Raw genomic sequence first — 17,754 nt, forward strand, 5'->3', positions numbered from 1 at the left:
ACATGTTAAGAGCCTACCATTAATCACACAAAAATCTTAACTCAAAAATATTATCTCTTAACAATCATTTTTACAAATAAATTATTTAAATATTGCTAAGATCTATTTCTAAGAGACTACCTATAATCATGCTCTAAGTGCTTACAAACGAAAAAGTAATATGACGGATTCTAGAAGACTGAATAACTCTACTTTTATTTTGTTTATTATAATTAACAAATAGAAGGCTTAAGATGGTACAGGTTGAGACTTGAGAATTATTTGAAAAAAATACATAGTAAACATAAAGAAATATAGACACAAATGTTAAATTTGGGCTAATTCTGGGCTTCCAACTAAAAACCAATTGGCAATTAGTGGATTGACCCTCTTCTTTTATAAATTTTTATTAATAAATGTCTACTCAAAACATTTTTGATGAAAATGGTCTAAGGCCCACAAAATAATAGACTGGACTTGGTCCACGAAATTTGGATACCAACAACTTGGGACTTGGATTGTATCTCCAACAACAAACGCAAACAAACAATTCACGCTTTAAAGCAGAGGGTTGAAAGAGAAGCCTTTGACCGTGGCACCTCCGTCGACGCAGATTGTTTATATAAGTAAGAAGCTTGCCGGAAAACAAAGAAATGCGACTTCATTTGCTTTTCCAAGACGTCCCATTGGTGTCTTACTCTCCACTTCTTTCTTTAACTCTTCGTCCTCGAGATACTAATTAAGAGATTTTAGCATAAGTTAAAATTCAAATGTAATAATTGTTCTTATTTTCCTAGTATTAAGGAGTTGCTATGAACCATGGACAGAGTTAACCCTTATGTTATCACTTGCCCACTCGCATGCTAAGTTTTTTTGCTAGCTGATTCATAGCTCCTGCCACGCATTTATGTTATTCTCGGAACGTAATTAAGATTAATAGTTTGAGTATAGATATACCTTTAGTTGCTCCATAGATGGAACCAACATTGATATGCACAGCGGAGGACATGAGCACGATGCTCCCTGAGCGAGAGGCTTTCAACAAAGGGTGCGTGAGCTGTGAGAGATGAAAAGCTGACTCCAGATATGTAGCCATCAGAAATGAGTAATCTTGTGCTGTAAACTCTGTGGTCGGCTTTGTTATACACGTTCCCGCATTGTTTACCTATATATGTATAGGCCCAAACCAAACACAATAAAAAAAGTAAAACACAACATCATCACTAGTTCTTTCTTAGACACATATGAATCCTGCTCTAACAGAAACTTACAAGGATGTTGAGTTTTCCTTGGAAGATAGAGGAAACGGTTTCCATGAGTTTCTCTCGTTGGTCACGAGAAGAAACGTCGCAGACGGAAGTGGTGACCTGAAACCCTTTGGCTTGCCATTCACGTAAGCGTTCTTGAAGCTGAGTTTCGTCTCTGGCACATGTGTGGAGTACTCTTGCTCCTAACAAGGCTAGTTCCTCCACCACAGCTTTTCTATTCATAGTACACATGGAATACTTTTCATTTTTTTATTCGGGTTGAAACATTGAAATACAATCAAAGACCATATATAAATATATGATTCCATATTGGATTATTAAGATAGTATGTGAAGTATGAGAAGTTGAGACTGACCCGAGGCCTTTCGAGCCACCGGTGACGAGAGCGGTCATGCCTCCAATGCTCCATCTAGAATTGTCTCTCAAATTTTCTTCTGTCTTAGCCATTTCTTGATATCAGTTTCTTCAATGAAGGTCACATATTTGGTGAAAAAAAATGAAGGTCACATATATAAACCAAGAGTAGTTGTGAGGATGGACCAAGAGAATTTTACGTGATTGTTTTGAACTTTGAAACCCTTCATTCCAAAATTCCACATTATAATCATGACAGTTTCTGGACTCTCTTAACAAAAAATTCCATATTTGAATGAGCAAGCTGACACAAATGGTATGCAGACTCCAAATTTGTTGAGATTTGATTTGAGAAATCCTCTGCTGTTGATTCTATGGTTGTCTTTGTCACACATGTCCCTACATTGTTTATCTATATATATGTTCATAAAATTAGTATATATGTTCATAATTTTTGTTGGTGAAACAGAGAAGAGAAGACATACGAGGATGTTAAGATTTCCCTCAAACAGAGAGGAGACAGTTTGCATTAGTTTCTCTCTATCTGTACGGGACGATATGTCACAGACTGATCCTGTGACGTTAAAGCCCTTTGTTTCCCATACTTTTAAGCACTGGTTAAGCTGAGATTCGTCTCTTGCACATGTATGTACTTTTGCCCCAAGGCCTGCGAGTTCTTCTGATATAGCATGCCCAGAGATTAATCAAAATAATATAATAAATGTGTTCGCAAATTAGGTTTTTTCGTTGCTTGTACTGCAAGAAAGATGACTATGGAAAATGATGATGGAAGACAAACCCAATGCCTTTGGTTCCGCCGGTGACAATAGCGGTCATGCCTTGCAGATTCCACCTGCTGCTCTGTTCTGCTTTAGCCATTGTTGTGTGATGATTTATATTTTTGTTTGATGAGAAATGATAATGAACAAATGGCTATTTATAATGAATAAATGTTACGAGGTTATGAGAATCTTCAAAGAAATTGAGGAAAGCTAACGTATCTAATGACGTTGTGACTGTTGTGGTGGGTACAAAACTTAGAGATCAAAGTAATTAAACTTAAATTACGTAACTAATGATGCATAATCAAAGACTAATAACAAGGTTAATGATACATAAAATTCAAGACTAATAGAAAGATAAGACCCACGAAATAATAGACTGGGCCTTTCTCAGGCCCATGTATAATTCTGTTCTCAATCTCAAGAAAACATGAACCGTTGGATGTGACCAAACAGAAGTGGGTTATGTCCAGAATCTGAAGAGATAGAGAGTGTGGGAGTGGAAGGAAAGATGTCTGCGACAACAACACCATCTCTATCTCTTTCAAATTTCACACCAAGATTCCAACATCCAGTTAAAACACACCATATATCTCCACTCTCTTGGTCTGTTTCAAGAAGAAAGATCTTGTCTTCTAGAGTTCTTCGTGTTCACAAGGAAAAAACTCAACTATGGAGAGTCTCTGCAACTCCGGAAGAAATTTCTCAAGAGATCGTTTCTTCTGATTCTTCATCTGAAGCAATTGTGTCAAGTGGTGGTCAAGATGGTGTTGCTCTGATTATACAAGTGCTTCTCTTTGTTGCATTTCTTGCTCTCACTGTTCTCACCATTGGTGTAAGTTGTTATCCACAAAAAACCAATCTTATCCATAAACTGTCTAATCAAAATACAGAACCAAACCTGAAACCCGGTTTGTTAGACTCTAAACCGGTTTTATATCATTACAGGTTGTGTACATTGGAGTGACTGAGTTCCTTGGGAAGAGGGAGAGAGAGAAGTTTGAGAAAGATGAAGCAGCGAAGAAGTCTAAGAAAGGTGGGAAGAAGAAGGCAATGAGAGCCAAAGCTGGACCAAGAGGTTTTGGTCAGAAGATTGAAGATGATGATATTGACATTGATCTTGAATGATTTTGTTCCATTGTTAGTAGAGAGACAAATATTTGATTTTTTGTTTGTAAGGTTGCTCAGTGATTGTCATCACATCTATGATATATAAACAACAAGATTGCAAAATTACAGAAACAAAAGAGTTCTTCGTGAAAACAGAAACAAGAGTTTGATGAAACAAATTACATAGATGGAGAAAAAGCTCTAAACACTGGGGATTGTCCTAAGCATGAACATATTATCACTTCTACACATTTGGCAATGAAAAAGCCATTCTCATTCGTGTGAAGGAAACCCTAAAATCCTCACCATATCTCAGCCCATCTTTACACCATTCTCTGCATATTTTCTCTCTTACTCATCAGCCTAAAGTGGGATGTTTGGTTCTATGTATAGAAAAACCGTAAGCAACTACACAATTTTACAGATCTTGCAGAGAAAACAAAGCTCTCCTTCACAATTTTCCCGCAGATTATTTCCGGTTTAGATCTTACCTAATTCTCAAAACGCTATGGCAGAGCCATGCACCCTAGTTAAGCTGTACAAGACTTGCGGCCTTACGCCATCTGAGGCTGGGTTAGGGACTGCAAAGCCATTCTCCTCTCTGCATATGAGAAAAATAAACACTTAGAGACATGGACATGAGATTTATTGCAATAAAGACAATTTGGGAGGTTTGTAGTAGATAAAGGTCAAAACTTTGGACCCAAAGAACATATTATACATACCTCCAGCAGCAACGAGTTTTTCAACACGAGCAACGATATGCTTTCCATAAGTGTATTTCTTTAAAGCATTGAGATGCACTTTAATACGACCAAGTATCAGCTCACGCTGTTGGTCATCACATGTCTCTAAAACTTTTTGCACTACATAGTTGGCAAACTGATCCTTCATCATTGCCTATATACAAAAGATGAAGAAGCTTATGAGCTAATAATTTCTTTATTTTCCCCCAACAATTATCTGAAAGTATGTGTTTGACAAACCTGAAGAGGCTCGTTTTCATCAGTTGTGCCCAGCATCTCATTCACCAGAAATTCTCGTTCCTCTGGCCCTCCAAAAGTCAAACATTTCTCAACAACGTTCGACGCAAACTTCTGTTGGCTCATCTGAACAATCTTCCCCGCTAATTCCTTGATTATCACAGTACGCTCATCAGGCTTTCCGTGTTCCAATACATGCTGTCAACAAAACATGTATTAGTTTTTGAGCAACCTATGTAAAATAACTCTTTTTTCACAAACCTGAATAACATAGTTTCCATACTGATCTTGGGCCAGCATACTAATAGTGGACATGATTTCATCCATCACCTTACTCTGTGTATCAGGGTCATGGCAGTGCTCCAATACCCTCTGCAACATAAGACGAGAAGAGATTTACTTAGAAGCATAAGATCAAGAAATGTGTAATCTTTCTTTATTACTAAGGGCAAGAACCTGAATAACTCGGCACCCATATGGATGAGTGGAGAGGGTTACAACATTGCCAAAGAAAGTGGATATAATAAATTCGATGTTTTCTTCAGGCACACATTCAATGCACTTTTGAACCACATGGTTCCCATTCTGATCGCGTACGCATCGCATCACATGTCCATCAAGTTCTTTCACCATTTTAATTTTCTGGTCTAGATCAACAACCTCAATTGCCTAAAGAGATGAACACAAACATAACAAAACTCTTAACTGTTCTGGATCGAAGATAGACTTGTAAACATAACAAACATTTTGAGAATCGAAGATAGACTTATAGAGAACAGCAAAACAGGTGAGAACTAGACTTTACCTTCTGGATAACACGACAACCATACATCTGTAAGCTAAGAGGCAAAACATTGTCAAAAAGTTTCTCTGCCAGTTCTCTCCTTTGTGGCGGGAGTCCATGCTCAAAGAACTGTAGGAAGATAAGCAAAACTCAGGAATCTCTTATCTCAACTCTAAAATAAAACCAAAGAGGAAGACTAAATAAATCTACCTTCTGAATCACATAGTTTCCAAAAACGTCAGTCATCAGAGCAAGAGCTTGTGGCATGATCTCCTCATAAACCATGTTTTTCTCATCAGTTGTTGCTGTCTCGAGTTTCTGCTGAATAAACCGGCTTCCATATTGATCCGAACTGGTCATGAAAATCCCCAAGTATGCGTTAGCTTGGAATAAATTGTACACAAGAAAAAATCTAAAAGACTTTCAAGGAAATACCTGAACTCTACAACATGGCCAGCTATTTCAGAAAGTTCGAATCCTCTTGTTTTGTTACTTTTGAACTCTTCAAGCATTGAAGATCCAAAGCCTTCATCCAAACTAGCATCCATGTGCCAAGACCCCATTACTCCTCCCGAATAATTTCTTGCTGCAGAGGGATATCGCATATTAACTTCACCTCGTCTCATAGGGCTACAGGGTGACACAAGAGAATTTGGCAGAAGATGATGAGCCAATGGGCTGCCAGGATATGACCCAAATGTTGGACTCCCATAATCACTATGGCTGTTAGGGCTCCCGGATTTGTAAGGGACACCATACTGTGATTTCTGAGCTCCAAGATAAGCTCTCTGGAGTTCAAGCATATTCATGTATGAATTACCCATAAAGTTCATGTCCATTGAAGGATCATTGAGAAGATCAAGCGAATCAGCATTTTCAGAGAACCTCGCATACTGATGATACATTGGGTCTGCCATATGTGACTGAAGACCAGCACCTCCTCCCAACATTCGATTACTGAGTCTGCCAAAATTACGTGATTCAGAGAGGTTTTGACCAGAAGATACATAACCTCCCCCATGAAGTCTGGAATCCATTCCAGATAATCCCATAGCAGAAACATTTTCATACATTGGAGAAAAGTTACTATTCCCAAGTTGGCAAGCCATCATTGAAGCTACAGCTGGATTTAATCCATAGTTGTTCAGGCAATAGTTTGGGCTATCAAGATGCTGGTACTGAGTAGCTAATCCACCTCCATCATTATAGACAGATCCTTGTGACCCTCTCAATTGTGAATTCCTAAACGAGCCAGTTGCCTTATGGGCTTGATCAGATTTGTTTGGGAGATTGACTTCGTTATACCCACCTTGCAGTCCAAACATATAGTTCCTGACCTTTTCCACATCTTGCTCAGCCTGACCACGTTCATCTAACCCGCCACTGCCTGACAGGTTCATGCCAGATAAAGCATTGACGAGATCAGAAGACTCGTTGAGACCAGATGTAACACCGTTGAATGGGCGTTGGTTACTTGTGTTCCTCTTATCATTTGAACTTAATCTACCGCTGCCAATGGGAGTAAGGCAGGGACTAGGCACCCTAGCAATGGCCTGTGGATCTGGAGTTCCATTTCTTGACAAAGAAGATCCCAGAACAGCTGCATAGCTGTATGGAGATGGTGCGCCAATGCCTTGTGATGCAGATGGAGACAGATTATTCTTAGAGTCAACATTTTCATCAAAGGCATTACGACTTGCAGGACGTGAGGGCTGCTGTGCGACAGGATGTCCTTGCCCCATATCGGCCTGCATAAAAGCAACCCACAAAGTTTACATAAGCAAGAATATCATCGAGAAATATACACAACACACACAGAGAAAACATTTACAAAGCATCAAAGCATAATCAACTACAGACAACTGAAAGCGAACAAGAAGTGTTGTCGTAACAAGAATACGTATGACCAACCTGAAAGATATCAGCAAAACTCTTCTGCTTGCCTCCAAGCCCCAAACCCGACAACCCGATCAATCCATTAGCATCCCATTCAGAAGAAGAAGCTGTAGTTTTCTCGGCCTCAAACTCATGCTGCTTCATTTGATCAAAACCAGGTGGCATAGAGAACAAAGATCGACTATCATTAACTTTTCTTCTATCCCCAACACCACCTAAAACATTACTACTCCCTTTAAGCCTCTGAGCAACTCTCAAATCCTCTCTAGACATCAAAGGCGGTGGCAGCCTCGGATTCAACTTCATATTAGCATAGTAATAAGACAAGTAAGCTGGATCTTTCCTAAACTCCTCATCATCACCACCAAAGCCATTACCCTTATTAACTCCACCAAACTCCAAAAAAGGAGCCCCACCGCCGCTAAAAAGCCCTCCGGCAGCACTAACAGAACCATCAACAGTCGGTGGAGCAGAGCCACTTCTATACAAGTTAAGCTCTCTCTCAAGCTCATCAGCTTCTACTTGCCTTCTCTGCTGCTCACCAAGCAATACTCCAATCTCTTTCTCATAATCATCCCCAAAAGATGAATCTTCGTTACCTCTATGCATCGGCCTTCTCCCTAGTTCCGGTATCATTATCACCTAAACAACAAAAGCCCTAAAATCACTTTATCAGATTATACTCATATACGCTAAACTCTTCAAGAAACTAACATAAAAATCAAAACTTTATACCTCTCAATATATACAATCCCCAAAATTCTCTGTTGTAGAACTAAATCCAAAGATCAAAACTTTACTAAGCAATACTGAAATCCATTCTTGAGATTGTATCGATGATTTGATTTTTCATGTCACTGTTTGTTTTAAAGTAAAGAACCCTAAAAAAGACTTAAGCTTGAGACAGAAAAATGTTGACGAAAAATCCGATACTGAGATAGAAGGAGAAGAAGATCGAGAGAGAAAGAGAGTGAGAGAGAGATAGAAATGGAAGGAAGAATTTTGAGATTAATAATTGTTGTATTGTTTTGCATAAGGAAACCCTAACATTTCGGAGTCCCTTAAATACAGAGACACATGACATTTCTTGTTAAACGACAACACTTAAGGCAACAATGTAAGAACAACACACTTTCTCTATCTCCCTTGGGACCCTCTCTTTTCACAAGAGTCTTCTTGCCACTTAGCTTCTTCTACTTGTTCAGCTGTCAAGCGGGTCAAACCCGCCGCGGGGTGGGTTTGCAAGTATCTAAAACCGGTTTTCAGATCCTGGGAATAACTTTTTTACAGGTTGTGCTTGTGTACAACGGACTGAGTTTCTTGGGAAGAGGGGAGAGAGAAGTTTGAGAAAGGAAGCAGCAAAGAGGTCTAAGTAAGGTTGGCAAAGAGAGCCAAAAGCTGGACCAAGAGGTCTTGGTCAGAAGATTGAAGATAATGACACCGACATTGATCGTGAATGATTTTGTTCCATTGTTAGCAGAGAGACCAAAATTGATTTTGTTTGTTAGGTTTCTCTGTGATTGTTACATCTATGATATGTTTATTGTGTACCAATCAACTTGATCGATATAAACAACAAGATTGCAAAATACCAGAAACAAAAGAGTTACTCGTAAATAGAAAACAAGAGTTTGATGAAACAAATTACATAGATGGAGAAAAAACTCTAAAAACTGGGATTGTCCTAAAAGCATGCACATATTCTCACTTCTACACATTTGGCAATGAAAAGGCCATTCTCTTTTGTGTGAAGGAAACCCTAAAATCCTCACCATTTCCCAACCCATCTTTACACCATTCTCTGCCTTTTTCTCTCTCACTCATCAGCCTAAAGAGGGATGTTTGGTTCTATGTATAGAAAAACCGTAAGCAACTACACAATTTTACAGATTTTGCAGAGAAAACAAGCTCTCCTTCACAATTTCCCCGCAGATTATTCCCAGTTTAGATCTTTATCTTACCTAGTTCTCAAAACGCTACGGTAGTCCCATCCACCCTAGTTAAGCTGTACATTACTTGAGGCCTTAAGCCATCTGAGGCTGAGTTAGGGACTGCAAAGCCATTCTCCTCTCTGCATATAAGATAAGAACCACTTAGAGACAATGAAATGCCATAGAAATGCTTACTTTCTCTCTTTCTCAAATACTTGTAGAAATCAATGCAGTAAAGACAATTTGGGAGGTTTGTAGCAGATAAAGGCCGAAACATTAGACTCATAGAAGAGAAGAGGAACATATACATACCTCCAGCAGCAACGAGTTTTTCAATACGTGCAACGACATGCTTTCCATAAGTGTATTTCTTTAGAGCATTAAGATGCACTTTGATGCGAGTAAGTATCAGCTCACGTTGTTGGTCATCACATGTCTCCAAAACTTTCTGCACTACATAGTTTGCAAACTGATCCTTCATCATCGCCTATATACCAAGAAGAAGTAGTTTATGAGCTGATAGTTTCTTTATTTTCCCGACAATCATCTGAAAATAAGTGTTTGACAGACCTGAAGAGGCTCGTTTTCATCAGTTGTGCCCAACATCTCATTCACCAGCAATTCCCGTTCCTCAGGACCTCCAAAAGTCAAACATTTCTCAACAACGTTTGATGCAAACTTCTGCTGGCTCATCTGAACAATCTTCCCCGCCAACTCTTTGATTATCACAGTGCGCTCATCAGGCTTTCCATGCTCCAGCACATGCTGTCCACAAAACGTGTATCAGTTTTACGCAAAGTATATTATCACTTTGGTTTGATGCAGATGCAGTGTTACTCATATCTTTTACAAACCTGAACAACATAGTTTCCGTACTGATCTTGGGCCAGCATACTAACAGTGGAAAGGATTTCTTCCATAACCTTACTCTGAGTATCAGGGTCATGGCAGTGTTCCAATACTCTCTGCAACAGGAGATGAAAAAGTGTTTTACATAGAAACAGAAGATCAAAAAAAGATGTTATCTTGTCTTAATGACCAATAGCAAGAACCTGAATTACACGGCACCCGTATGGGTGAGTGGAGAGGGTCACCACATGACCAAAGAAAGTTGAAATAATAAACTCGATGTTTTCTTCAGGCACACATTCGATACACTTTTGAACCACATGATTCCCATTCTGATCACGTACACATCGCATCACATGTCCATCAAGTTCTTTCACCATTTTAATTTTCTGGTCTAGATCAACCACCTCAATTGCCTAAAAGAGGTAAACATGTAAAAATAATGAAACTCTAACTGTTCTTGAGAATGGAGAGAACAGTAAAACAGGTGAGAATTAGACTTTACCTTCTGGATGACACGACAACCATACATCTGTAAGCTAAGAGGCAAAACATTATCAAAGAGTTTCTCTGCCAATTCTCTTCTCTGTGGCGGGAGTCCATGCTCAAAGAACTGTAGGAAGATAAGCAAGATTCAGGAAACTCTAAAATAAAACCAAAGAGGAAGCCTAATAAATCTACCTTCTGAATCACATAGTTTCCAAAAACGTCAGTCATCAGGGCATGAGCATGTGGCATGATCTCCTCATAAACCATGTTTTTCTCATCAGTTGTTGCTGTCTCGAGTTTCTGCTGAATAAACCGGCTTCCATATTGATCCGAACTGGTCATGAAAATCCACACGTACGCGTTAGCTTGGGACAAATCGTACACAAGAAAAAATGTAAAAGACTTTCAAGGAAATACCTGAACTCTACAACATGGCCAGCTATTTCAGAGAGTTCAAATCCTCTTGTTTTGTTACTTTTGAACTCTTCAAGCATTGAAGATCCAAAGCCTTCATCCAAACTAGCATCCATGTGCCAAGACCCCATTACTCCTCCCGAATAGTTTCTTGCTGCAGAGGGATATCGCATATTAACTTCACCTCGTCTCATAGGGCTACAAGGTGACACAAGAGAATTTGGCAGAAGATGATGAGCCAATGGGCTGCCAGGATATGATATGTTAGACCCAAATGTTGGACTCCCATAATAGCTATGGCTGTTAGGGCTCCCGGATTTGTAAGGAAGACCATACTGTGATTTCTGAGCTCCGAGAAAAGCCCTCTGGAGTTCAAGCATACTCATGTATGAACTACCCATAAAGTTCATGTCCATCGAAGGATCATTGAGAAGATCAAGCGAATCAGCATACTGATGATACATTGGGTCTGCCATATGTGACTGGAGACCAGTACCTCCTCCCATCATTCGATTACTGAACCTGCCAAGATTACGTGATTCAGAGAGGTTTTGACCAGAAGATACAAAGCCTCCTCCATGAAGTCTGGAGTCCATTCCAGAAAATCCCAAAGCGGATGCTGCGGATACATTATCGTACATTGGAGAAAAATTATTGTTCCCAAGTTGGTTAGCCATCATAGAAGCTACAGCTGGATTTAATGCATAATTGTTGAGACAATAATTTGGGCTATCAAGATGCTGGTAAGGATTAGCTAATCCTACTCCACCATTATAGGCAGATCCTTGTGGCCCTCTCAATTGTGAATCCCTCAACGAGCCAGTTGCCTTATGGGCTTGATCAGATTTGTTTGGGAACCTATGTTGATTGACTTCGTTATGCCCACCTTGCATTCCAAACATATAGTTCCTGACCTTTTCGACATCTTGCTCAGCCTGACCACGTTCATCTAACCCGCCACTGCCAGACAGGTTCATGCCAGATAAAGCATTGACAAGATCAGAAGACTCGTTGAGACCAGATGTAACACCGTTGAACGGGCTTTGGTTACTTGTGTTCCTCTTATCATTTGAACTCACTCTCCCACTCCCAATGGGAGTAAGACAGGGACTAGGCACCCTAGCAATGGCCTGTGGATCTGGAGTTCCATTTCTTGACAAAGAAGAGCCCAGAACAGCTGCATAGCTGTATGGAGATGGTGCACCAATGCCTTGTGATGCAGATGGAGACAGATTATTTTTAGAGTCAACATTTTCATCAAAGGTATTACGACTTGCAGGACGTGAGGGCTGCTGAGCAACGGGATGTCCATGCCCCATATCCGCCTACACAAAAGTAATCCACAAAGTTTATATAAGCAAGAATATCAAGAAGAAATATACACAACACACACAGAGGAAAACATTAAAAAATCATCAAAGCATAACCAACACCAACCTGAAAGATATCAGCAAAACTCTTCTGCTTGCCTCCAAGTCCCAAACCCGGTAAACCAATCAATCCATTAGCATCCCACTCAGAAGCAGAAGCACCAGTTTTCTCAGCCTCAAAACCAGGTGGCATAGAGAACAAAGATCGACTATCATTAACTTTTCGCCTATCCCCAACACCACCTAAAACATTACTACTCCCTTTAAGCCTCTGAGCAACCCTCAAATCCTCCCTAGACATCAAAGGCGGTGGCAACCTCGGGTTCAACTTCATATTAGCATAGTAATAAGACAAGTAAGCCGGATCTTTCCTAAACTCCTCATCACCACCACCAAACCCATTACCCTTATTGCCTCCAAACTCCAAAAAAGGAGCCCCACCTCCGCCGCTAAAAAGCCCTCCGGCAGCACTAACAGAACCATCAACAGTCGGTGGAGCAGAGCCACTTCTATACAAGTTAAGCTCTCTCTCAAGCTCATCAGCTTCTACTTGCCTTCTCTGCTGCTCACCAAGTAATACTCCAATCTCTTTCTCATAATCATCCCCAAAAGATGAATCTTCGTTACCTCTATGCATCGGCCTTCTTCCCAGTTCCGGTATCATTATCACCTAAACAACAAAAAACCCAAAAATCAATTCATCAGATTATACTCAATACCATCAAGAAAAAATCATAAAGATCAAAACTTGATACCTCTCAAAGTCTCAATATATACAATCCCCAAAATTCTCTGTTTTTAGAACAAAACCTAAAGATCAAAACTTTATTAAGCAATACTCAAATCCATTCCAAAGATTGTATCGATGATTTGATTTTTTTTTTTTCCTGGTTACTGTTTGTTTTAAAATAAAGAACCCTAATAAAGACTTTAGATTGAGAGAGATAGAAAAAAGTGGGTTTTATAGTGTTGACGGGAAAAATACGACGGCGATGCAAGAAACCTTAGGGTTTTTGTGCTTTTTTATGATTTAACTATGGAAATCATAGTTAAAAAAATTACGGCGAATTAATAATACTAGGGTTGATTTGACTTAGCGATTGCATAAAGGAATGAGAAAAAGCATTAATTTTTTTAAAAAAAATCAAAAATTGGAAGATAACTACGAAACCTTATTTTCCTCGTTGGAACTGTTTTGAGATCTTTTTTTTGTCCTTTGTTTCAGTTTGGGTTTTAGTCTTTTAGAGCAGAAAAGAGCTTTACCAAAGTACACTTCTAGATGGCAGGATCTTTAGGATTTTTCAGTTCAAAATTAGTAAATAATACAATTATTTTGTGTAAGTTTTTTTTTTTTTTTTACAATACCACAATTTTGGAATATTTCTTAAGTTTTAGGTTTTGCAAAAGTTTCTATTTTTTTTTTGGATTTTTTAAAATTAATATGACTTGTTCCTAAACTTTTATACACCGTTCTAACCCCCAATATTTTGGCTTATTTTAAAATTTTAAGATTTTTTGATAATTAAAAATAGTAAAGTAGCTCAATAATAAAAGAATTTCTTAATTAGGAGAATGACAAAGTACCCAAAATCATGATACTTACAATATATGTTCTCTTCTATCTTTTTTTTTTTCTTACCCACGACTTTGAAAAACTAATAAGACTTTGTTTATCTTTTGCCGGCGAAAATACTTGTGAAACTTACTTTATTTTTTGCTCGGCAAAGATCCAGTGAAATTCGTATTTACAGCTATAATTAGTGGCGGAGATAGAGTTATAGCATGAAGGTTAATTGACACCCATGAATTTTTTAAATCTAGTTAAATTTTGATTGGTAATTGTAAATTTACCCCATCACAAAACAAAAATTGACCCCCATCATATTTTAATGTAAGAGCAAACTATACTAAATATCTATGTACCAAAAAATGTTATATTAATTTAAGAGTCAAACTTTACAAATAAATATACAAATAAATCTAAAATAAAAACATGAATGAGTTCAACTTCAACCTAATTATCTATATCTCTCGTTACTTTAGGATTTTTCCTATTTTCTTCTTTTTCACCTCATTTTTATCCATTAAAAATCACTTTAAAAATAACATTTAGGTAAAACTTTATATATATTTTAATTTGAACTAAAATGTTGTGATGATGTTGCTCGTATATTAAGAAAAATCTCATCTTTAGTCAAGTGGTTAAGTCCATTTGACTCCGCCTTGCCCACCGGAGTTCGACTCCACTAAGTCGCGTTACCGCGTAGTATGGATTGACTATGGATCGGACATTATCGATCCAAAGATCAAAAAAAAATAATAAGAAAAATCTCATCTTTGATTTATTGACTTTTAAAACTATTATTGATTTTTTTTCTATGAATATTGTGAAAATGACTTCGTATAATCGTCTCGTTGATATCATTTCAATGATTGTTTAATTTTACAATTGAAAAATGTACGCTATCTAATTTGTGGCAAACGAGACAATAATATATCATATAATTGTGATGATATTTTTTCTTTTTTCCTAATAAAATTGATATAATTTTTTATATACAAAAAAAAAAAATTGACCCCTATAAACAATTTTTCTGTCTCCGCCACTGACTATAATCATTGAAACATGGAGCTGAGAGCTCATCTAACACAATATTAAAGATAACTATAGTCATTGCTCTCATATTTTCATTTGCATACTTCTATGTTTATAGACCTGCCTCCCATAATGTGCTCATACACCCTTCACACTTGTTGTCTACACATATTACGATCAAACAACTCTTAGTTGGTTTTTAGCCATACTTTCATCTATAGTCTTAGAAACATAAGTAATTCTAATGCCATAAGATGGCTGGCCAAACTCAACTCCCTCATCGTGTTTGCACCAACCCATATTTTCTAATGATTAATGCACCCCAAACTTGTAGTCATAGTCTTCTCCATTTCCCGTTCCATAAGATTGTTGGTTGCTAGTTGCCATTACTTGTACTATTTCACTTTTAAGATTACCACCGCATGTAACTTTTTTTTTTTTTTTTTCTACATATATCCTCTTGATCTTTTTTTCGTCATTGCTTCCACCGCCTTCAATCCACCAGCTCATTTTCTTCCAAAATACAATTTAATTAGGTCAATTTTACTAGTTGTTTCATACGAGTATATGTTTTTTTTTTGTTAAATATTCCCTTAACAACAGTTCCATCTCTATTTTTTCAAGTCTTCCATTGATGTCATATGATGGGGGTGTCCTCTTCAAGCATGAAAATGGTTTTTTTTTTTTCTTATCATGGAATGTTGTATTTTCATATAATGGCAGAATATCAATATCACACAACAATTTTTGTAGGTTACAACCAAGTTTAGTCTTTTCTTCACTATTCCTAGCTACTTTAAAATCTTTTTACAATCCCATGTCATTTTTGATGGTGTCGGATTTTTTTTCCAAAAAAAAAAAAAACTCTAACATATCAATCGATAGCCAGTACGATACTTTCTCTTTGAAGGTTTTCCCCTCATCTCAAACTCTCACTCAATATGCCATTTCGACACATTGTAGGTCATTTCCTCCTCAATTGTGCCATACATTTTCTTGTCCACACCATTCTATGAGCAGTCCCACTCGTCTACTTAAACAAAGAATGCTTTGGCCACCTTCTAAAGCCACAAAACATATAACTAGACAAACAAAAGTCAACGTATCATATTTTCCTTTAATCAAACACAAACAAAAATCAGCTTATTTCCCTTAGATAAATATAAACCTTTATAAATAAATGAACAAACTCAACATAAAATCCACCCTCTTTGGTATCTTTCTCCACATTTACCTACACATTGTCCCAACAACCAACTGTAATCAATTAACACACAAAAGAGCAAAGATCATAAAACAAAAATCACCTGATTTAACTTCATCCTACTTAAGTTTTAACTCTACTATTTATTTATGGTCGTTTTACGCTCTAAAATATTAATCTTTCCACCAAACTAACAAAATAATGTCTGCAAACATCCATGATAGTTTACCTCAGCTCCAGAAACTCTCATATCTCTTCCTCTCTTTGAAACACATTTATTGTCCTCCTTATCCTATGTTCTATCTATTAAACCTCAACACTTTCATCAACTTTCACCTTCTATCTCTTATTAACTTCATCTACCAACCCTACTTAACCTAAAACCATTTTCAGTTGCTTAATCTGTCCACACAATTAACATATATAAGTTTCCGTGACACACTCTGTTCGTTTTAGAAGAAAAAAATCACTTCCAAAAGTGCCTATTTCAATAAGATAATCTTTTATCATCTCTATACTATTAAAATAGAAGTATAAATGAAAATGGGTCGGGTTAAAATCAGAAAATTGACCCGAAATTCTGAAATCGGATCTTTGAAATTATTTTGGAATATAAATTCGAATTAATAATGAAAAATTTAAATAAAATCAAATATTTATGGAAATAAAATAAAATCTTATTGTACTTATGGTAACTAATAATAAAAGCATATTCCGAACAATATTATACATTAATTACGTATAATAAATTTGTTCATATATTTTTGAGACTAATTCCATAACAATCAACATTTTTGTCATTAATTTCGCTCATTTTAGCCAGTTATCATTAATTGAAAGATATTTTATTTGCTTCTAAAGATTTCTAGAAAATTTATCACAAATAACCCATCTGTTTTATAAATTAAATTGATATTTTTATTTTGGTCGTGTAAATTAAATAGATATTTTTATTTTGGTCGTGTAAATTAAATAGATATGAAATCCATGTAACTAATTTTAATTTAATTAGATTAAATCGAAATTATGATATTTTCATACGTATAGCTTACCAAAGAAGTTTAATTTTCAATTTATAAAGATTTTTTGAATATGATTTTAGAATTATTCAAATAAGTATTTATTAAATTTTGTGAATCATGAAAAATAATAATTAATTTTTAATCATTATACTTCATCTTTCAATCTCTCATCTAACAAATAAGAGACATATTCTATTAATACTATGTCCAAACTTCATTTTGTTGTAGGACTAAATAATATTCCCATTAGAACTGTCAAAGTGAGTTGATTCGTCCCGTTGAGTCCGTTTTGCGATAGACAAAAAATATTTTCACTTATGTTAGTCGGTCCGCACGACCCGCGGGTAGCATATATGAAATACAAACTCGTCCCACGAATGTATGCGGATTTGCGGGATTGTCCATGGATTTTGTTTAAATAATTTTAAAGTAACCAAAATTTAAAATACTACTAAAATAAATAAATAAATAAAAATACTATTAAAAGTTTGTTTAAATTACCACATGTTGAATAAATTATAATTTTATCAATAAATACTAATATGCGGGCTGATCCGCCAACCCGCGGATGAAAACCGATTAAACCTATGACCCACTGCGAATTAATCCATGTGGCCCGCTTATTTACGGATTTAATATATTTCCCCAAATCTGCCCCATAGTGAGATGATGTGGGCTCGACCCGCGGTTTTTGACCTATTTTGACTGCTCTAATTCCCATGA

The 17,754-nt window shown here is 36.9% G+C and overlaps 5 protein-coding genes across 9 annotated transcripts; 1 reads left to right on the forward strand and 4 right to left on the reverse strand.

Annotated features, from left to right (window-relative positions):
* Positions 1 to 774: 774 nt before the first annotated feature.
* Positions 775 to 1,722, reverse strand: LOC110229488 (tropinone reductase homolog At2g29170-like). The gene is given in 5 exon segments (XM_021029814.1): positions 775 to 852; positions 854 to 873; positions 937 to 1,144; positions 1,251 to 1,461; positions 1,603 to 1,722. Coding segments are annotated over 5 exon segments (594 nt in total). The 5' UTR covers positions 1,695 to 1,722; the 3' UTR covers positions 775 to 789.
* On the reverse strand, positions 1,709 to 2,883 carry LOC9315272 (tropinone reductase). Of its 2 annotated transcripts, XM_021029816.1 has the most exons (3): positions 2,404 to 2,883; positions 2,087 to 2,297; positions 1,709 to 2,013 (listed from the first exon to the last, which is right to left on the reverse strand). In XM_021029816.1, the coding sequence occupies exons 1-3, from the start codon at positions 2,478 to 2,480 to the stop codon at positions 1,852 to 1,854; spliced, it is 450 nt and encodes a 149-aa protein (XP_020885475.1). In that variant the 5' UTR covers positions 2,481 to 2,883; the 3' UTR covers positions 1,709 to 1,851. The 2 variants fall into 2 exon arrangements, with proteins under 2 accessions (XP_020885475.1, XP_020885474.1); XM_021029815.1 differs by having other exon boundaries at positions 1,795 to 2,297.
* On the forward strand, positions 2,844 to 3,616 carry LOC9317101. Its single transcript, XM_002879159.2, has 2 exons — positions 2,844 to 3,218; positions 3,332 to 3,616. Exons 1-2 carry the CDS (start codon positions 2,895 to 2,897, stop codon positions 3,509 to 3,511), a joined length of 504 nt encoding a protein of 167 aa, XP_002879205.1. The 5' UTR covers positions 2,844 to 2,894; the 3' UTR covers positions 3,512 to 3,616.
* LOC110229487 (pumilio homolog 2) lies at positions 3,617 to 13,058 on the reverse strand. 3 transcript variants are annotated; one of them, XM_021029810.1, is made up of 10 exons: positions 12,975 to 13,058; positions 7,172 to 7,800; positions 5,696 to 7,008; positions 5,471 to 5,612; positions 5,282 to 5,389; positions 4,933 to 5,145; positions 4,738 to 4,848; positions 4,480 to 4,674; positions 4,219 to 4,393; positions 3,617 to 4,094 (listed from the first exon to the last, which is right to left on the reverse strand). In XM_021029810.1, exons 2-10 carry the CDS (start codon positions 7,790 to 7,792, stop codon positions 4,048 to 4,050), a joined length of 2,925 nt encoding a protein of 974 aa, XP_020885469.1. In that variant the 5' UTR covers positions 7,793 to 7,800; positions 12,975 to 13,058; the 3' UTR covers positions 3,617 to 4,047. The 3 variants fall into 3 exon arrangements, with proteins under 3 accessions (XP_020885469.1, XP_020885468.1, XP_020885467.1); XM_021029809.1 differs by lacking the exon at positions 12,975 to 13,058 and adding an exon at positions 7,892 to 8,219 and having other exon boundaries at positions 7,172 to 7,798; XM_021029808.1 differs by lacking the exon at positions 12,975 to 13,058 and adding an exon at positions 7,892 to 8,219 and having other exon boundaries at positions 7,172 to 7,814.
* On the reverse strand, positions 8,746 to 13,057 carry LOC9315273 (pumilio homolog 1). 2 transcript variants are annotated; one of them, XM_021029812.1, is made up of 10 exons: positions 12,975 to 13,057; positions 12,277 to 12,881; positions 10,843 to 12,164; positions 10,618 to 10,759; positions 10,442 to 10,549; positions 10,140 to 10,352; positions 9,942 to 10,052; positions 9,658 to 9,852; positions 9,400 to 9,574; positions 8,746 to 9,227 (listed from the first exon to the last, which is right to left on the reverse strand). In XM_021029812.1, the coding sequence occupies exons 2-10, from the start codon at positions 12,871 to 12,873 to the stop codon at positions 9,181 to 9,183; spliced, it is 2,910 nt and encodes a 969-aa protein (XP_020885471.1). In that variant the 5' UTR covers positions 12,874 to 12,881; positions 12,975 to 13,057; the 3' UTR covers positions 8,746 to 9,180. The 2 variants fall into 2 exon arrangements, with proteins under 2 accessions (XP_020885471.1, XP_020885470.1); XM_021029811.1 differs by having other exon boundaries at positions 12,277 to 12,879; positions 12,965 to 13,057.
* Positions 13,059 to 17,754: the final 4,696 nt, after the last annotated feature.

Source organism: Arabidopsis lyrata (assembly GCF_000004255.2).
Source record: "Arabidopsis lyrata subsp. lyrata unplaced genomic scaffold ARALYscaffold_4, whole genome shotgun sequence".
Taxonomy (NCBI): domain Eukaryota; kingdom Viridiplantae; phylum Streptophyta; class Magnoliopsida; order Brassicales; family Brassicaceae; genus Arabidopsis; species Arabidopsis lyrata.

Coding starts and splice junctions, on each gene's coding strand:
- LOC9317101 (XM_002879159.2), top strand. CDS start 2,895: ATGTCTGCGACAACAACACCATCTCTATCTCTTTCAAATTTCACACCA. Junction 3,219..3,331: donor TCACTGTTCTCACCATTGGT/GTAAGTTGTTAT, acceptor ATATCATTACAG/GTTGTGTACATTGGAGTGAC.
- LOC110229487 (XM_021029810.1), bottom strand. CDS start 7,792: ATGATACCGGAACTAGGGAGAAGGCCGATGCATAGAGGTAACGAAGAT. Junction 5,146..5,281: donor GTTGTCGTGTTATCCAGAAG/GTAAAGTCTAGT, acceptor TCATCTCTTTAG/GCAATTGAGGTTGTTGATCT. Junction 4,394..4,479: donor ATGAAAACGAGCCTCTTCAG/GTTTGTCAAACA, acceptor TTTTGTATATAG/GCAATGATGAAGGATCAGTT.
- LOC9315273 (XM_021029812.1), bottom strand. CDS start 12,873: ATGATACCGGAACTGGGAAGAAGGCCGATGCATAGAGGTAACGAAGAT. Junction 12,165..12,276: donor GTTTTGCTGATATCTTTCAG/GTTGGTGTTGGT, acceptor ACTTTTGTGTAG/GCGGATATGGGGCATGGACA. Junction 9,228..9,399: donor AAAACTCGTTGCTGCTGGAG/GTATGTATATGT, acceptor TCTTATATGCAG/AGAGGAGAATGGCTTTGCAG.
- LOC9315272 (XM_021029815.1), bottom strand. CDS start 2,480: ATGGCTAAAGCAGAACAGAGCAGCAGGTGGAATCTGCAAGGCATGACC. Junction 2,298..2,403: donor ACCGGCGGAACCAAAGGCAT/TGGGTTTGTCTT, acceptor TTGATTAATCTC/TGGGCATGCTATATCAGAAG.